Source organism: Sminthopsis crassicaudata, chromosome 6 (assembly GCF_048593235.1).
Source record: "Sminthopsis crassicaudata isolate SCR6 chromosome 6, ASM4859323v1, whole genome shotgun sequence".
Taxonomy (NCBI): Eukaryota; Metazoa; Chordata; class Mammalia; order Dasyuromorphia; family Dasyuridae; genus Sminthopsis; species Sminthopsis crassicaudata.
This window is the reverse complement of record NC_133622.1, coordinates 50,661,828-50,683,167: the sequence shown is the minus strand read 5'-3', so window position 1 is coordinate 50,683,167 and position 21,340 is coordinate 50,661,828. Positions and strand designations below refer to the sequence as shown.

Genomic DNA, 21,340 nt, shown 5'->3' with positions numbered 1-21,340 from the left:
CTCTTGCAATAGTTTCTAATTTATTCTTTTCTTCCTGTGGGGGATACCTTTTTTAATAAACAAATTCTTAATTTGGATATTTAATATTTTCCATAGTCATCTTCTCATTTTAATTTATGTTTTCTATTCTTATTTTTTATTCCTCAATTGATCTTTTTTTGATTAGTGGTTCTTGATTAGACTTTCATATATTTTGCATTCTTGCTATATCTACCCAATTGTCTTCCTGTCTTTTTTCTGTTTTTGATGCCTAAATGGAAGAGTAAGGTAAAATTGAGACTATTTAGAAAACTATTTAAAGACCTGGATAATTGTGCTTATTTGCTATTCTCAATAGTAGTCAAATCTGACCTTGGGGAAGGATCTTGGGAGATCCTTGGGAATTCATATTGATAATACTGACATGATAGCCACACATGACTATAAATAATTGTTATATGGAAACATTTGTCTTAAAAGTGGATAACTTTGTTTACTTCCCTTTTTCAAATTTACTCTTCACTTATTTCCAAGAACATCATTACAAATAGAGTACTAAATAACTCCTAGAAGTAGATGAATAAGTTAAACATACAATCAATATTACAGGTGGGAAAAAAGGTCTTGTCCATTCGTCTTGCTAGTTCTAGTTCAAAGATTTAGTGAGATATTCCTAAAATTCCCAGCAATTGGTAAAATGAATTGGGATATCAGCAAAAGGAATAAATAAGCTTTTAGAAATCAAAGACTCTCATTTGTTCAATTTTTATTTGCCACATTTAAACATTAGATTTTTGAAATAAAAGACTCTGATTTGTGAATCTTTGTCATAATTAAATATTAATTTTATTTTTCAAAGCAAAGAAAGGGCTACACAAACCAACCAACGAAGACACTGTGTCCTGAAACACTCTCAAACCAGGGAGGAAAACAAACTAGAATTCTAAAGAGTGCTTTATAACATCTCTTGATACATATATCTGATATTTATACTCCAAATCAAATTGTGGCAAGCTAAGGGCCCTGGCAGCCAAAAGACTCAAAAGAAAAAGATGTTACCTTGTGCATAAAACCTAGTTTTAGAGGGAATCTAGATTTGAAACATATCACTGTTTATAACATTGATTGAAAGCTGAAAGAAATCATAAAAATCATCTGTCTTGATACTCTAACTTTACAATGAGGAAAGGGAGTGGTGGGGATTAGGTCTTGCAGTGAGTAAATTGCTCAGTATAAATTGCTGTCTGTGCTTCTCAGAATCTAAATATTGTTGTTTGAAGATAAAGAGTAGTCACATGAATAACATCCATGGCAATGACAAAAACATGTAATCTGTACTACAATGCACAATTCCTGTGCAGTCTTTTCTATAGGGGGATTTTGTTGCCTATGTGAATTGTGAATTGTGAATCCTAAAATGTGAGTTAAAGTAAGAATAGCACCTTGGTTTCTAAATAGCCTAGCAGACCTACCCAGTCAACTTTTGATTATTTAGGTAATGGAGCCATTGTCAATGTAGATTAAAATAAATCATGGACAATAACAGTATAGATGAAGAAAATAAAATAATGATATGTTAATTTGTTTTTAAAGTTATATATTTTTATTGTTAAACTGTATTTGATTTTATAAAATAAAGCCAAATATATCATCTGAATCATTTCAGCTCTTTTACAACAGAGGGAAAATTGACACAATGTTAACATATTTATATAAAGTTAGTATTCTGCACATTATAAATGTGATTTGAAACTCTAGCAACTTCTCATCTAAATCAGCAAAAATTTGGGGTAAGTGCTCCCCCCATTTACTAGCTCTGATTTCTAGTACAATAAGATTCATGTCGCAGCTTCCATACATAGTTTAAAATTAACCTGAAAATTTTGCATTATCCAATTTAAAGTTGTAACTGTGGTGAAAGATTCAAGGGACATACTGAACTTTACTGTATATATGTATTTAATCACTCTCTGACTAGTGAGAAGTGATAAGTAAGCCTGTGTAGAAGTGATGAGTTGTGTAAAACAGAAGGGAGAAATGCAAGTAAGAGCTATGGATAATCTACAAACTGTTTATGTCAGTTCTGGATAACTAATAGTTGATAGAAAAATGAATTTAACTTTTTTGTTCTGTTTTTCCCTACTCTGAATGCTTAAAGACTTAAAAATCAACCCATTTTTGACTGGTATGAGCTAAAAAATATTGTAGAAAATAATGAGATATTTTGGGGGAATTTAATCCCATCCAGTGGCAATTTATCATATACATAGCTCTTTCCAAACTTATCATGTATTGTCAGTTGAGCTCAAATTATATATTATATAACAATGCTACTTTCATATTTGGATCCATAAGCCTCTATTATAATTCTTGTATTCATTATAATTGGCCTTGAGTGTTACTTAAGATTACATGGGGTATATGGTAGAAATTGAAGTAGCCTGATGATTATGGATGAACTGAAACAAGACATACTTACAATTTTCTGTAGCTATATATTATGTGCTGCTGTTTAGTACAATAAAGTCCATTAAAAAAAAAAAAAAAAAAAACATACTTGGGCTCCTAATGTAAAAGCATTTACTCAAAAACTTTTCAAGTGATACCTATGCCAGTGATTTAATCCTCAAAATCAAAGTTTGAATTATTTTGCATTTCATTTTTATTGCTATTTATTTACTCAGTTATGGAATAATTTAGGAAGAAAATTATGAATCATAAAATGAGAAAAATATGAAGACAGAAATAGCACCATGCATAAAGGTAATATAATTAAAAGAGAACTATTTCATGGAACACTCTTATTACCTGAATACATATAGATATATTTAAGGGCACATCCTCTGTTAAAGTTGTTTCAAGTTTCCAGTATATCATCATAAGAAGATAAAAATGATTTTCAACAAACTTTAATATAAAAATGATAAGAATTATTAATTATATATAATGTATTCCATTTCCATTATATTTTAATATTTGCACATTGTGCTATTATCCATAGATATTATTTAATTATGATGCAAATATTTTAAAAACAGTTTAGTACTTTTTTCACTTTTTTTCACATAGGATAGGCTATATATAGCAAACAGTTGGAGACTACAGAACAATTAAACAAATTTCTGTCCTAGATGTGAGAAAATGAAGTAATATAATTCACTAACCTCTTTATATTCATAAAATGTATATCTATGGAAATGTACTTGTATCATTTCTTTATGTATCTCAGTGGTGCATAGAACCAAAATAGTATATATTATTTTAAAAAGCTGTCATGTATGGAAAGAAAATGAAGGAAAGGAAAAAGAAGGAAGGAAGGAAAGAAGGAAGGAAAGAAGGAAGGAAAGAAGGAAGGAAAGAAGGAAGGAAAGAAGGAAGGAAAGAAGGAAGGAAGGAAGGAAGGAAGGAAAGAAGGAAGGAAGGAAGGAAAGAAGAAAGGAAGGAAGGAAAGAAGGAAGGAAGGAAGGAAAGAAGAAAGGAAGGAAGGAAGGAAGGAAGGAAGGAAGGAAGGAAGGAAGGAAGGAAGGAAGGAAGGAAGGAAGGAAGGAAGGAAGGAAGGAAGGAAGGAAGGAAGGAAGGAAGGAAGGAAGGAAGAAAGGAAGGAAAGAAATGCCTCTTAAATAAAACCTGAATGTTTAATATGGTTTGAAGAGTGAATCTACTTCTCCATAAGCAAGGAAGCTAGATCTGCAGCCATTATTCATAGAAAGTTAATAAGGATTAGGTTCGCTTCAAAATGTGAAAATTTCTTGAAAGTTCAAATACTTTGCAGAATTGAATTTAATTCCCTTTAGGGAAAGTAAGTCTATGTTTAGATAGACCACAGGAAGTAAGTGTATCTTTATCTAAGACAGTCAATTCTATAAAGGTAAAATAAAAGACAAACTCGTTACTGGACATAAGTTTTCATTTGGCTAATTCAGTAATGTAGGCATACAGTTCTATTTAAAAAAAAAAACACTTAAGTACTTTAGAATAAATATTAAACTGTTTATTTTGGGTTACTAAGTGCCTTTGTGTATGTATACCTTTTTAAATTTCTGTTTCTTTGTCAAGAAAATGGGCTTAAAAATACGTGTACTCCCTACCTCACAGGGCTGTTGTGAGGAGTATATAAATCAATGTATTTATAGGAATTTGTAATATATTAAGTACTATGTAACTTTCAGCTATTAGTTGTATTGTTATTATTAACATTATCATAATTTTATATCTCCATAAAATATGGCATCAGTGGAATTACTTTTACCATTGGCAATTATATAACTCTCAGAATTTATAGTCTAACACATAATGTAAGCTATGAGATAAAATGTACAAGATTATTGTAATGCTAGATTGTTTTCAGAATAATGAGCCATGGAGCTTTTAAAAATTACCTTTTTTCCTCCGAGGTTCATGTACCCGTGTTAGACATAACTTTTACATAAACCAAACAAAATTTATATTCTCATAAGTTGAGCCTTGATTCGTAAACAACTTTTATATATATATCTCCTAGATTCAAAAGGAAGGAAAGTTAGTATTCAATTTAAAAATCTCATAAATCTGAGACTTTGTAGCCAACTTCATAGGCAAAGGAAGAAGTCTTGTTTTATCTTATTTTCAAAATAATTGATGTTATATAGTATCTATATAATATATAGGTAAAGAGAGTGATGTTTCATAGCATTACTGGAATTGTATAGTCATTTAGACTTTTCTTGACCCAATTTGGGGTTTCCAAGTTAAAGATACTAAGAGTCATTTACCATTTTCTTCTTCAGATCATTTTATAGATAAAGAAACTGAGATAAATGGGGTTAAATGACTTGCTGAAGATCACATTCGCTAGTCAAGAGTCTGAGGCTAGATTTGAACTGACAAATTCTTTCTCATTCCAGGCACAGCACTCTACTTACTGTATCATATAAGTTCCAGCATTATAGTAGGAGTGATGAAAAGAACCTCAAAATCCCCCAATTTCTCTCCTTTTAAAGGGAAATAAGCACACAACTTGTTGATGTTAGAATTAAAATGAAAAAGAAGTCTTCAACTAACTTTCAATATATCATGATACTCTACATATTATTTATGTAGAGTAATTCATCTACTTTGTTTACAAATGGAATTTTAAAAAGTCTTTTTTGGGGAAAGAGAAAGAGGACTAGAGACATTTTATTTTCTAAATCTAGTATTATGACCTTTATTTCTGGATCCTAGTAAGTATAAATACAGATAATTTTAAAATTATCCTCCATTACCTAGTAAAAATTCATCAGAGAGATCAATGACTTTTCATTCCTACTGATAAATTGGTCCCTTTTTTTGCAACTTATAATAGACACTTCCTATACCCATGTATTAAGGGAAATAGAATAAAATTAAATACCTTTGAATATCACTATTTATGACATCTGCTTATATTAATACGAAGCCAATTTCATAATGTACTTTTTGTTCTTTTCTGATCTTTTATAAAAAATTTAAGCTATGGTATTTCACACTTTTAAAATTGTCAACATCTAGTCTGCCTTTATTATTATTTCATTCAAAATGGAATGCTAGCTTTACATACAACTGACAAAATAAAAATAATTATGAGAGTAACAGAAAACGTGCCAGAACATTTCCTTGATTTATTTTCCTTACTTCACATAGTAATCATGAAAATAATAAGAGCATTGTCCAAGAATTTCATACGGTTATAGGATTTTTAAAGTGACAAATTATTTAAAATTCCCAATTCACATGTTATTTGCTCTGTTGAGGAATGATAATCATTCTCTAATAGCAATCAAATTAATGATTGTCCTGTAATATAATCTGCAAGAATTATGGGTTCTGATTTCTAATTCCATTCATATTGTGCTAATTTGATTTGATAAAATGAATATTTCTACTGTGCTTTTAATTATTGTAGTTTATTATATATATATATAATTTAATTATTATATATTAATAATTATAATTGATTATTTAAAAAACCCTCTTAGATGAAAAACTTTCCTTTTTCTTGTAATCTTCATAATGCTTTTAATACCTACATATTTCAATTGTTATTTGATAAAGGAAGAAAATATTCCTATTTCATTTTCTGTGTAAAAATGAACTTTTTGATAATATTTTGAATGTAATGTAATCATAATCATAATGAGACTTCATGACTTTTATTAAATGTCTATATTGAAAGAAGTCTATCAGTGCACTTTTGTCAGTGGAAAACTAGTGTTAAACATTAAGGTAAATATAGAATTGAATAAATGTATAAATATAAACATGGAATTAGATCTTCAGCTTTTTATCCAGATAAGAAAAATGATGCTTTCTAATTTCTTTGAGTAAAAATGTCCTTTTTTAGAGCCACAATTTTTAAATTACTATGTGCAGCTTATGCCCTCTTAAATTTATGTCTGTTTGCAAGATTTCATGTTCAATTACTAGAGAATGTTTGAAGTACATATGTTTTTTTTTAATTATTATTATTACCTAAATAATATGTGTCTAAGTATTTTTCTGGGCACAGTTTTGAAAATTTGATCTCCAGAGTTTAACATTGTGACTACAATCTGTTTCTGCATAATATGTTTGCCGCTTTCACAGTGAAGAAAAAAAAAAAAAAAAAAAACAGTGTGAAATATTGAGGTATACAACGAATTGAATAAATATATCCACCCAATATGTGCTTTCTTCATGCAGGGATTTGAGGCGACTGGGAGTGACTCTTGTCGGTCACCAGAAGAAGATAATGAACAGCCTTCAAGAAATGAAGGTCCAGCTGGTAAATGGGATGGTGCCATTATAATTCTGTTTTGACGTCACTTCCTCAAGTGATAAATTCTGCACTTTGTAAACTAGCCATGAGATTGATTTTGATGCAAAGAAACAGGAAAAAGAAAAAAAAAAAAAAAAAAAAAAAAAAAAAAAAACATTGATTCCACAAAATCTGTGACCAGTATTTGATGAAAATCTCTTTTGCTTTCTTCTGTCTTCATTTTTCATTTTTCATGAAGTAAAAACATACAAAATGCATGAAACAAAGAAGTGGAAATACTGTGTTTAGGTTAACCATTTTCTTATGCTTCTGCAAAAACAAAATCCTTCCCACAACACTTTGTACATGGAATATGAATATATATGAAGCACCTTTATATCCTGAATAATGGCAGCACATGTTAATACTTCCAATGACTTACTTGAATGGAAATGATTTTGTAGCCATTTGTGGGCCAACAAAAGCTGCAGTTTACTGAAGTTTACTTCGAGTCTTAATTGTCTACAAAAGTGTATTGAAGAGCAATATGATTAGATTTTTTCTTAATAGATATCTCATTTTATAAATTTAAAATGCTGTTACACAGCATTAAGTTATAGAGACTAGTGTATAAACATATTGCTTGATTAATGCAAATACAATACAGGGTGTATATTTATTTTTCTGTTATAAAATTGAGTTTAGTTTGCTCTTCTAGATATTATTACTGAAAATGTCTGTATATTATGTACAGTTTGCTACATATCCAGTACACATTTGGGTTGGGGATGTAGAGGAATAGTGGGGGTTCTGTGTATGTTATACTCTGCTTGTATTTTTCCATTGTTTTGATTCTAGCAACATAGATGAACAAGTTTTAGACATTTAGAATGCATATAAGAGAAGGAAGAGTACAACTGAAAATGAAACATGTCTTCCCCCCCCCTCTCCATGTGTCCAAATGGCATTAAATCTCTCTATCCACTAACAGAAAATGTCTATAAGATTAAATCCCCTTTGGCTTTTTAAAAAACACTTTGTGATATCTGTGACAATGCAGTTCTTCTAGCCATTAATCTTGCTCCACCATAAGAAATTTCACCTTTTGGAATCACTGAAAATATCTTGTCAGGCAAAGTTGACACCAAAGGGCACATTGTCAGTGGGATGTAGAGGGATTTAACTGTGCGAGTTCCCATTAATGTTGTTAAATCCATGGGCACAGCACTAAGCATTTACCCCTAAGTGTTAATCCTTTGTAAGCAGTGCCATTGTGGCTCTGCCATAGTAATTTTGATGTAAAGGCAGCACTGAGATGACAACTAACATATATTTTGCTCCAGGATTTCCTCTGACCTAAGTCTTCCAAAAATTGTATTTGCAGATAATTGGTTATTCATATCATAACTCCAACTCTGATTCTGTTATGTGATAATGATGCTTTGGGGAATGGAGTTCTGTAGCAGTTGTATACATGAAAATACTTAATTTTGTTTTTAAAAATATCAGTGTTACTTCAAAAGGCAAGAAGAAAATGTCAAATGTATAAATCCAGAAAACCCTATCTAGTGATGACTGGCAATAATAGGTCCAAAATAATGCATGATGGTCCAGAAAATCTTTGGAAGTGTGATCATGCAAGCTAGCCTACCTAAAAATTATACATTGTAATTTGTTAATTTGTGTCATATAATTACTAGGATTAGTCTATACATGTAAGGAGGACAAAGTAAAGCTTAGATATAACCAACTCTAGATCATATATTGCAAACAATACTAGACTAGAATACAGAGAGAATATAGGATTTCATTTCTTTATAATATTTAGTTTCTTTCCTAATTTGGATACCAAGAGAAAAATAGAAATAATTGACATTTTTTTTTCCTTTCCATCTTACTAGTTAGTGTAACATGGCCATTTGACAGGAGGAAAAAGGAGGAAAACCTGAGGTTTTAAAAAATTTGCTAATGGTTGACAATAAATTTAATGATCAAGAGTTAACTTCATGATCTTTCCATATATAAATTTTGCTTTATTTATATTCCTGGATATTTAAGGAACCTGTTAAAAAGTTAATTATTTTCCCCTTGAAATAATATCAATAAGCCATAGTAAAAAAAATATTGTTGTGCTTTACCCATTTCAATTAAGATATGCGATTTGGACAATTTATTGTTAAACATAATAAAAATTCTGATTTTTTTTTGGATTTGTTTAAAATTGAATCTGAGTGAGAAAAGTAGCAATTGAGAAAAATCAAATTGCTGTTAAAATATTTGATCATTTTATGGTCCTTAATATAATCCTTTTAATGGTAGGTCAACCACACAAGTCCTTCAGATGCAGAGAATAATTTCCAAAATGAAACTGAGAATTAACTTTATGATTTAAAGAAAATTTCTAAGATTCTAAAATATAACCTAACATATAAGGTTATATGAATATATATGCATAATATGTGTATTTATATAGCTCATATCACATAAACATATGTACACATAGTCACCCAAAATATTTCCTACTTGTAAATTCTTGATATTCATTTGAACTAGTTTTCATAGCAGGAAGTCTTTATGAGGGTTTTAAAATGTTCACATAAATACTAAGTCCATCCTGAGAAGCCATCTTTGCACAGATTTTTTAAAATATTGTCAATTTGGCTGAAAATGAGAAAAAGAGGTTTTCATCATAAATCTAATGAAGTCATAAAAGTAAGAACAAATGCCTTGCTAACATATTTGTTCACCCCTGGACATAACACCAATTGGAAAGGTGCCAAGCTTATCTATAAATGTGAGAAATGGATAAAGGAAAAGAGTTGGATGGGCAGCTTTCATGAAATTCAGTGAGGCAGGAAGACCAGGAGAAGGTTTGACAAATCTTGATTGTGTGATTCCTCATCTTATTGTTTCATTTTGTCAGGCACCAGGACATCACAAATAAAATTGAGACAAGATAGTTTTAGCACATAAAGGAGATTTGTCAAATAATAAATAACATTATTAGAGCTGTCAGTGGAAATATCTTTTGGGTATTTGTATCTTCCTAACTGCTGGACCTTGTAAAGTAATCACCACGGGGAGGAGACAATAGCTCACCAATATCTGTTGAAGTGTCACAATTACTAGTTTTATCAATCAGAGCTTGATTTTGAGTTCTATCTTTGGCTCAATTGTACTATGACCTATCTGGGTTGCTCCTTTTCTTGAATGGTAAAGCATGACAATGTATATATAAAATATAAGGGTTTATTTCTTTTTTGTTTCTGATTTTTTTATATGTTTGTATTTCTGTAAAGTACCTTGTCCTTGCTTACTGTACATTGAAATCAAATATGTATCTATATAAAAGTGTTCTGGAAGTTAGGCAATGTTGTAGAAATCACATTTCCAATAGAATTTTAAAACCTAGGGTAAGCCAGCCTTAATAACTGCAGCTATTAGAAAGAATAAACTACTAGACAAAAGAACATGGCTTTACTGCCCTTAAATCCATGTAAATAAATTGTACAACTCTTCTGAATATAGCAGCATTAGAAAACAAAAGAAATAAGCAAAAACCCTTGAGTTTCATTTGATCACTTACATAGCAAGTAAAATTAAAAAAATTTAAAAAATCTATGCTGTATCTTAATCTGAGAGGAAACATTACCAAAAAAGACATAATAATGCCATTCAACTGATGTGGGACATAAAAAGCAGAGAAAGAGAAATTTGCCTTTCAAGGCATTTTTGGATATATCCCAATTTAGTTCATAGAAAGTAAAATAAGTTTAACATCAGGAAGTAGTCATTTGCTAAGTAATTTTAATATTATTACATAGTTAATTGAGCTCATTTGTTCATACTAAACAGGGAAAAAAGAGAAAGCTAAGCACTATAGTTTGCAGTCTTTTCTGTCATCTTTGGCAGACAGCTAATCTAAAAATAAAATAAATTCATGTACAGTAAGATAATGATGATGTAAAATAATGAGAATTAAAATGTTAGCTTTACTTAGAGGTTATAACTGGAATAAGTCAAAGCCATTTGTTTCGTTTTCATTTATATTAGATTTCTTGAGTCCAATTCTATAGTCCAGCTGGATTATTTTGTCCAGCATATTTTGCTGCTATGGCAATGTATCAAAGCATTTGATAGATAATAAAATTATTTTTATGACATTCTTATTCATCTAAATAAGAGAACATCTCCTTAAAAATGACCCTTCTAAGGATAACATCTATTATTGCTATCTGAAGACAAAAGGGCTGATTGACAACCATCAGATGCAAAAGTATTTAATCCTTCCAAATATTACAAGAGGGAAAATTAAGGTAACAAGCAAATTAGTATTAATTCAGCATTTAATATATATATATATTTATATGTTTAAAAAAAACCTGTAGAAGTTCCAGTGGTCAAGAGATTATGAATCTTTAGACTGCTATAATTTTACAATTAGTCTTTAACAAGTATGTGAATTACATGAATAGCAGCTTCAGAGTATATTTAGTCTCAGTCTTTGATTAATATTTTCATCAATATCCACTGGTGCCATGCAGGTAAAAAGTGACTCAGTCCACATTTTCATAGTTTGTGGTAGCCAATAGTAAAGCTCAGTTCTTTGCCTGAGAATTTAACTTGTAGAAAGAATAGATATAGTAATTGCTGTATTTATTTCTTTTTTTAATTTGATGCTCTGTGTGCATTTTGTTTGTGTACATGTTTTTGTAGTGTAAGATATAAAATTTTCTATTTTTTCATAAAATAAAAAACTTTGAATACAGTTAAATCCAATTGTCATGGTTGATGCAAAAACATGCTTGAAATTGTTTACAAAGAGTGGCTTGCTTTAATCCCCATTTTAATTATTTAGGTTATATTCATTCCGTTTTTATTTTATAACTATGTAAGATTGATTATCTACAGAATAACACAATTCATTTATCAACTTGATTGCTTTGAAATTCAATATACATTATTCTCCAGGAACATATTTGTGATTCTTCATGGTAGATCACTCCAAATGTCTAATTTTTGTTGTCAGGGAATAGCATTGATATCACAGTCCATGTTACAATAATTCAATAATTTAATTTTGGAGTCTAACATGCACTTTGTTGGCCACTTGTCTATATAATGAAAGTTAATTATTCATTAGTGATTGCTCCTGAAATGATCTTTAAGGAAGTTGGAACAAAAATTCCCAAAATACCTTGGCCAGATGAACCATAGGTAGGGTAGAACCCTTATTCCAGGGACAGATATAGCTAATGAAAGGGGTAAGAGATGGGTATAGAGGAATTGATTGTCATTTATTTTAATGGATTCTTTCTGTACAAAATAGGAAAAAGTGGCTTTTATATGCAATAGGACTAGTAGGTATGACTTTTTTATGAATGGTAAAATACATGAGCTTGCTTTACAAATAGATTAAAAAATGAATTCGTTCTTTTTACCCCTACAAATGCAATTGGTTATTATTGTTGCTATTCAGAATTTTAACAATTTCCATTTGAAAATATTATGATAGTTTTCTAGGTTCATTAAATAGGGGATGATCATAATTAGGGGACTACTTAATGAAACTTTGTCTTTAGCAGTTGATTGAGAATTAAAATAATAAAATCATAGAATCTGAGGGGTAGAAAGTAACAAAGATATTATCTAATCTATCCCCTTATAGAGGCTTCTAGGTGTTGCAGTGGGTGATGTGCTAGGCTTATAGACAGGAAGATGGGTTCAAATCTAATGTCAGATATTCACTAGCTGTGTAACTCTGGTCACTCTTGTTCCTCTTAGTTTCCTCACTTATAAAATGGGAATGATAACGGCATCTGCCTCACAAGGCTGTCAAGAGAATCAAATAAGATATTATTTATAAAGCACTTAGCATAGTGTCTGGCTCAAAGTAGATGTTATATAAATTATTTTTCCATTTTTCTCTCACTCCTACCCTTTATTTTAAGGATGAACTATGACAAAGAGGTATAAAATTACATGCTCAAAGTCATTCAAGAATTATTTATTGTTATATATAGGATATTGTAATTCTATATTTATATTATATAATTATAGAAGAGCAGTGATTAGAGTTCCTGGATTGGATTTCTGATTCTGAATCTAGGATTATTTTCATTATACAGATTAGGTCACAAAGAAAGTGAAAACATATTTCATAATTAAAAAAAAATACAAACCCAATAGATAATAAAAGGATGGTAAAAGTTAATAAGTAATTCATTTTATTTTTTAAATTTTTATTTCCTCCAGTTACATAGAAAAAAACATTTTTGGTTATATATTTCCGTTCATTTTTATTAAATATACTAATGAATCATGTTAGGAGAGAAAAAAAGGGGAAAACCATGAGGAAAAAATCAGAAGAAAAAGAAAGTAAAAATGAACATAGCATGTATTGATTTACATTCTTTCTCTAGATGTGGATGCCATTTTCCATCCAAAGCATTTTGGGATTGCCTTGTATCACTAAACTGCTGAGAAGAACCAAGTCTGTCATAGTTGATTATTGTACAATCTTGTTGTTGCTTTGTATAATGTTTTCCTGGTTCTGCTTTTTCACTCAGCATCAATTCAAGTAAATCTTTCCAGGTCTTTCTAATATCAGCCTGTTCCTCACTTTCTATAGTCCATTATTTTCATATTCTATAACTTACACAGCCATTCCCCAATCGATGTACATCTACTCATATTCCAATTCTTTGCCACCACAAATTGCTGCTTCAAACAATTTTGCACACGTGGGTCCTTTTCTCTATTCTATGATTAACTGACATACAGACCTAATAATGGCACTTCTGCATCAAAGATTATACATAGTTTGATAGCCCTTTGGACATAGTTCCAGAATGGTTGCATAATTTCTCAATTCCACCAACAATACATTAGTGTCCCAATTTTCCTACACCTTTTTCAATATATCTTTTCCTATTAGCTAATCTGAGAGATCTGAGGTGATACTTCAGAGCTGTTTTAATTTACATTTACCTAATTAATAGTGATTTAGAACATTTTTTCATATGACTATAGATAGCTTTAATTTCTTCATCTGAAAATCATTCATAGACTTTGACCATTTATCAGTTGGGGACAGTTCATTCTTTAAGTTTCTTTCTAGCCCTAAAATTTTGTAATTCTTACAATATATTCCATATTAGTGGATGAGCAAGAAATGGAAATGTTTCAGCCTTTCTTATAGTTCTCAAAATATTTTCACTTATTTTTAATTATTTCAATTTATTTTCTTAGCAACAACAAAAACATTGATTTATATACAATAAACAGAATAATTCATGTATTTGTACACAACAAACAGAATAACCCAATTCTGACAGTTTTAGTCAGATTTCAACTACAAATATTAATAAAGTTTGATTGCCTTTTATTGTGTGGTCTTAGACAAGTGAATCATTTCATCTCTCTAGCCTTTGATATCTTTATTGAAACAAGCAAAAAACAACAAAAAGATTTTCACTTAACTGGTTGCTAAGAACCTTCTTATCTTTGAGTTTCCTAATTCTGTGATTCTTATTTAGAAAAGTTTATTGGTTATTGTTTATTAGCACTGGTTCTGAAAGTCTTACTAAACTAAAATGGCTTCAAGTATAATGAAATGTCTGTCATCTAAGGAACAGCCTAAGTTCCAAAAAGTTCATCATGAAATTAATACCCCACCCACAAGTATAATAGTTTCTGTTGTGATAACTCATTAAGCTTTTTAGTAATAGTGTAAAAAGTTTGCAATCTATTTCACTGGAGGGATTGCTTTTATTAATGGAATGGCATTTGTTTGCTTTTATGGGGTGCAGTTTTACCTCATGCAGAGTCCTCTCATAGTGGGAAAAGCTCTGGATTGGGAGTCAGAAATGTATTTGAATCCTGCATCAGAACCCTACAAACTGTGGACAAACCCAGACAAACTTCTCAAGCTCTCTCAACCCCTTTTTACCTTGAGAAAAAATATAAAATTAAAATAACAATATTTATACCTCATAATTTGCATGATGGATATGGGGAAAGTATTTTATAAATTGTAAAGTGCTAGATGGATGGAAGTTCTGATCTGATATTAATTAGCTTTGACTTTGACCAAGATACTTAATATATCTATAAGTCTCCCTTTTTGCAGCCATAAAGTAAGACATTATATTAGAGTAACATCTAGTTTTTCAATAACGAGCATATTAAACATAATCTGAAGTAATTTGTTTGAAATCAAGTCACAATAGGATTTGATTTGGGGTTCATGGTAACTTGTTATGAGTTGGCTAAAGCTGAAATTATTCAAAGGGTAGTGATTTATTCTACTAGTGACCTCATATATATTCTTTTTATCCCAGATACAACTCACTCTTTTGTCAATAAGCACCTACCCTATGAAATAAGAAGACTCTCTGCCCACATTTCTTCCAGATCTTGATCCCCTTTTTATTCCAGTTATAAATTAACTGATGAAGTGATACTTCTTTTGTCTTTTGAGGTGACACTTCAAACTAACTATTGTGATACCAATGCGGAAACTGATTGTTTTTTAGGGTGTTGCCATTTTAGTAAAAACCCTGTAAATACACTATTGTAAGTTCTATTTCACTTTAGTTAAACTTCAAAATTCATTCAATCGTTAAGAAGGCCATGTGTAGTTTATGTTTGCATTTACCAGAGAGAAATAGAGACAGACAGACAGAAACAAAGACAGAGAGACAGAGAGAGAAAGGATAAGATTTTTAAAAATGTAACCATCTATTATATGTTAAGCTCTGTAATAATTATTGAAGATATAAATACACAAATGAAAGGTCCTTCCTTCAAAGCACTGAAGTTTTAATGAACTATCTAGTTTATTGAAGGATTATACAAAGCAAACAGAAGATAATGTTAGAGAGGAGATTAATAAAGAACATAGACAAAAAAAAAAAAATGAACTTGAGTTGTGTTTTGAACCCAAGATTTCAGGATGGTGAGAAAAAGAGGGTGAACATGGCTTTCCTAAAGAAAAGTTAGTTCAAACTCGTAGAAATCAGATTTCAAAGTAATATGCTTAATAAACAGTGAGAAGGCTCATATGTTCACATTATAAGCTGAGAAACTATCTTAGAGCCCTGGATTCTGATACCTGAGTTTTTGCCTTATCTTATCCTGACCTAGGCATCCTCATTATTTCCTAGCTATTTCTAAGCCAGGTTTTCATGTATAATTCTCCCCATCCCACACACCTAACTATATTTTAGCTCACTATTATGTCTTTTCTCCCATTAGGGAAAAAAAAAAAATCTTGAAAGCCAAAAGTTGCTATATTTGTATTTCTAATGCTTAAAGTCCTGGTGCACATTAATTGCTTAACTGCTTTCCCCCTTTCCTTAATTCATTTATTTATATGACATTTATTTCAAGAACTTCATGAAGGGAGAATATTAATGTATAAGTGTAGTATGCTGGAATCGGTAAAACAAAACAAAACAAAACAAAACAAAACAAAATAAAAAACCTTCAGGTTGTAAAAAATTATATATGCCAAACAAAAAAATATATATTTAGTCCTAAAGGAAATGAGGGGATAGTAATGGACTATATTCAGATAGAATAACTTCAAATACTGTACTAGAATAACCGAATTTGCCCCCTTTCCCAAATTGAATCAAAATCTCTCAGAATTTTTCAAATGCTCCCAAGAAGATCGTTAGGAAAATGACAAAACTTCTGTGCCATTTTTTAATCAACCTGGGAAGTGTGCCTTCATTTTCTTGGCAGCTTTGGAGATATTTCACCTGCCATTCTTCAGATATCAGGCATCACATTAATAAAACTCAATCCCATCTTTACCATCTGACATTGACTCAGGACTTTGGGAACAGTGTCCCTCCAAAAATACTTTCCCTAAAATGGAAAAATGTAATAGTAGGCTTAATCCCTTTCCTAAGCAAGTACATTTTTATTTAAACATATTTAAAATCATAATATTGATCCTGTTTCAGAACAAGCTAGCAACTGCACACTCCAAATACAAAACAAATCATACGGTCCACATCAAAAATAATCATAGAGTAACAGAGTTGGAACAGACTTCAGAGATCATATAAGCAAACCCTTCACAAAACGATCAACCTCTTCCTGAAGTTGTCTTAAGAATTCATCACAAACCTCTTTTCAAAGACTTCTCAAGATGGAAAATTGACTTCCAGTTGTGCCCGACCATGCAATTGTAGAATGTCTCTAATTGTTAGTAGTTTTTTTTTAATCATTTTAATTATCATTCTACCTTCCCATAACTTTTGTTCATTACTCCTAAGTCTTCAAAAGAGGTAATTTGCTCTGCTACATAACAAAGCTTCTAATACAATTATACCATTCCCTTTCAATCTCATTATAGATATTAAAATCCACATTTGTCAAATATGTATGATGCCACAACTACGAAATACATCATGCTTTTAGTTTGAGAAACAAATTGCTGATGACCAAAAATTCTAAAGATATTCTAAAGTTTCTTCTGTTGCTATATTTTCATCTCTTAGAATGTGATATGTAACTTCATTATTTTAGAATGCACAATAAAAGACCTCTAAAACTTTTGATTTTTGCTTTAAAATCCACATGTATCTTCCTTACACTTCCCATTCATGTCTCATTTTTCATCTACACAACCATCAGTTTTCCCAAATCTGACTAAGTTGGTAAAGGCATTCTTCTCAAATATTCAAAAGCATAATTATTAAGTATACAACAAGAATGCAAGATGTTAGGATGTCGTTCCTTAGAGTCTTTGCTTTTCCTGAAATAGGAATACATTTTGTGGAGATCAATAGTGAACAAATATGTGTGATTAAAATGTTTACAGAGGAATCTCTGGCTTCATGCTATAGAGTCTCCTTTTACCAGTGTAGATGTGATACTCTATGCTTTAGAAGATTATTTTCATTAGATACTGTGGCTGAACAAAGTTATGATCACCTGATGGCCAACTTTTTCATGATAACTCTCTTTGAATTCAACCAGGCCTGCTGGGATGAAAGGTATACACTAGGTCACCCCACAGGCACTCAAAGTCTTTCAAGCTCAGTGAGCCCTTCCAGGCTTAGCCTTCAAGAAACTGGGGTCACCTCTACAGCATGATGAGACATCAAAATAACACGTTAGTAGAGGCATATGAATCTAATAAAATCATAATAGAACCTTTAAAAAATAGAACCTTTTAGTAGGACATATTAAACTAATAAAATCATGTTAGAACATTTTGTGGGGCATATTAAACTAATAACATCTTAGACTATTAGAATTGGAAAAGACCTTAGAGGTCATCTAGTCTCCCTTCTTCCTTGTACAGAAAATATGTCTCCAGAGACTGTTTACTTAACTACTGCCTGAATAATTCCAATGACAGGAAGCTCCCTTCTAAAAGTGATCCATTCCAATTTTGAATGGTTGTTCTCATTGGAAAATTGTTCATAGTGAATTAAGAAACTGTCTAAGACTATAATGTTTTAATTAATTTCTGGAAAATCAATCACATCAGATAGGAATTACTTTTTTCTCCCAATATGTTTTTTTAAGTTCTATATTTTAACAATAAAATGATTTCTAGATGTAACATGCTGCAAACCTTAAAATCAAATAGACTTTCCCTGTAATAAAAAAGCAGTCTACACAAAACAATGAGTGCAAATGGTAGTGCATTCAGCATTCTATGCCACTAATTCTACCCTCCCATTTCCCCCCAATTGTCTCATGTACTTCTTTATTAAATTATCATCAATGCTGAAAGTCCCCTTTCCTAAATTCCTTTGAATAAGTGTAATTTATAATTTTAATGTTAATATTTATTTTAGGAAATGATGCATAGTATCTCCTCTCCTATTAGACTGTTTGATGTCAATTGTTTATAGGAGATAAAGATTTGACTCTTTTGATTTATTTTTTCTTTTCTTCACTTTCCCTTCTGTTAGAAATCTTTCCTAATCCTCTGACTAATAGTACCTAACTTTCTAGTGTTATATGACATCTACTTTGTATATTTCTTCTATACAACTATATAGATGTCCATCCCCCCAAAAAAAAAACACCCCTTCCAATAATATGCATAAGTATACAAAACAAATTCCAATACTTTTCATGTCTAAAAAACTATCTTGCTACACCTTGAATCCATTACCTCTCTTGAATTATGGCATATATAGCATTATTGCCTACATCTTACTTAATGTGTTCTCTTTAGCATGTATCTGGAAAAACTGTTTAGAATTCATACTTGTTTGACTTTTGACATTTAGTTTGCTTTCAAAAATATGTAGCTAAAAATGAATAGGACTTTTTTTGGTGATAGGATGGGAAATAGGTTGTTATTTTTTGTAGGAGTAGAGTTAGTAATAATGGCTATCTTTTATGTGATCTTTTAAAGTTTACAAGTGATTTTACATCTGTGAACTCCTTTCACACACGAACACACACACACACACACACACACACACACACACACACAAACACATACACACACACGCAGAGTTTTTATTATGATCCCAATCTTTTGAGATGGGAAAACTGAGGCAGAGTTTAAATGATTTGCCCAGTATCACACAACTGTTTAGTGTTTGAGATTAAATCCAAATTCTATTCTTCCTTATTTCAAATCTAGACTTTCTACTTCATCACCTAGTGGTCTCCAAAAATTATTTAAATTAAAAAATCCAAAAGAACATATTTAGGTTTTTGGTGAGGCAAATACAAGAAAATACTCCACAAATTTGAGATTTTGTTAACAATTTACATTTCTAAATTTATACATATATATATATATCTATACATACACATATATATACCAATATCACATATATGCATATATATGACATATATACCTATCATATAACTATATGTATACATATAACATACATTTACTCTTTTAAAAATGATTTTTTTTTCATTTTTAAAAGAGTAAATTTAATAGGGTATCTTTGTCTAAATTCTTAATCTCAAGTTCTAGGATCAATTTTTACTAATTCATGGGAATTAAGTTTCTGATAAAATGTAAGACATCAATTTACAACAGTCAAAAGCCAGTTATTGAGTTCCCAATATGTTCCTGGAATTGCATTTGGCATACAGCACATATCATTTTCAGACAAAGACACTTTTCTTACCTCATGGAGTTTACATTCCAATAATGACATGTCGATATATACAATCAAATAATAGTAGGCACAAATGAACCAATTTACTATTCAAAACTAAGGGCATTTAAGCTACATATAAATGTCAAGTTGGGGTTGTGTTCCTATTCTTTTATTACTGGGGGGGGGGGGGAGGAGAGAGAAAGCATCTATTTTATTAGATAAAGTTGCCTGCAAAGAAGGGAGATATACTTCAATCAGAACTATGACAATGAATTGCTAGGCCAATTAAGAATATCCTCTAGAAATATTACTCTTATTATGATGGTAAATCCTTGAGAAATTTCTCTTTAATAGAAGAGGTATACAAGAGTCTAGGGTTGTAGCTGACTTATATCTGCCTCCTCTTAGTTCAGGATTGATGTTAGGACTAAATAAGGTTCTCATAAGTCAGTCAACAGCTAACAAAATAAGATGAATTAATCATAGTATAAAAAGGATATTCATGGAAATATGTTTTAAAGGATTATACATATTTAATCTATATCAGATTTCTTTCTGTGGTGGAGAGGGAAAGTAAGGAAGGGAGGAAGACACATTGGGGTGCAAAGTTGTACGAAAATGAATTTTGAAACCTATTTTTATGTGTATTTGGAAAAATAAAACTATTGAATAAAAAAGAAAGAAAGGATATTCAACAGAGTCTTCTAATACTACATGGAAAATGACCAGGGAACAGGCCATGTGTGATGATTCACTTGGTACTCTGACCTCTAACAATACTTAAGAGCCTCAACTGCACTAGAATATTTTATTCTTTTAAGTGAACAGGAAGCTAACCTTCAGGAGCTATCAAGATGGTAAAAAAGAGGAATAGATTGATTTTTAGTGACTGGGCTAATCAAGTCTGAGGAACAAGTTTTTCATTTTTAAAGGAAAGAACCTAATGTATGGGGAGATAGGGTGGAAGTTCTTTGGTAAAAATCATCCTATCACACAATGCAAACAGTGGTACCTGATTAGTCTCAGGATACAATAGCTGGAAATAGCTATAGATAGATAGATAGATAGTCTCAAGATACAATAGCTGAAAAGTATATGCCTTTAAACAGCTGGAGAAAATTGTCAAAAACTACATTGAGGGCCATCTTAAAATGGGGGGAAACCACATGAATATATATGTGAAGGAAAAGAAGAGAAACTCTATTTAGCTTTCTTGATAATGAATCATGGCTTACCATGGCTGTTTTTGTTTTTTTTGGAGGGTTTTGTTTTGTTTTGTTTTGTTTTTTTTATTACCTTCTGACATAACCACTTCTTTGTGTCTAATTGCTAACAGTGCAATAGGCCTAAAGAACATAATATTTTAGATAAATGACCCAACTCATTTTATCTTAGGCAGAGTTCTGAGTGGTAATTCATTAGCAATCTATGTCATAGAGGTATAGCACTAACAGGAATTACAATGAAGACAATTTCTTACCATAATGTCCTCTGGGTATTAAGGTAAAATGATACACTTTAATTG

The 21,340-nt window shown here is 30.7% G+C and overlaps 1 protein-coding gene across 11 annotated transcripts in view; it reads left to right on the top strand.

The window, feature by feature from the left end:
* The window catches only part of EPHA5 (EPH receptor A5), a 471,809-nt gene extending 460,323 nt beyond the window's left edge, over positions 1 to 11,486 (top strand). For all 11 annotated transcript variants that reach the window (XM_074272342.1, XM_074272341.1, XM_074272344.1 and 8 more), the window contains one exon: positions 6,658 to 11,486. In XM_074272342.1, the coding sequence (XP_074128443.1) occupies positions 6,658 to 6,763 (106 nt within the window). In that variant the 3' untranslated portion in view covers positions 6,764 to 11,486. The remainder of the gene's footprint in view (positions 1 to 6,657) is intronic.
* Positions 11,487 to 21,340: the final 9,854 nt, after the last annotated feature.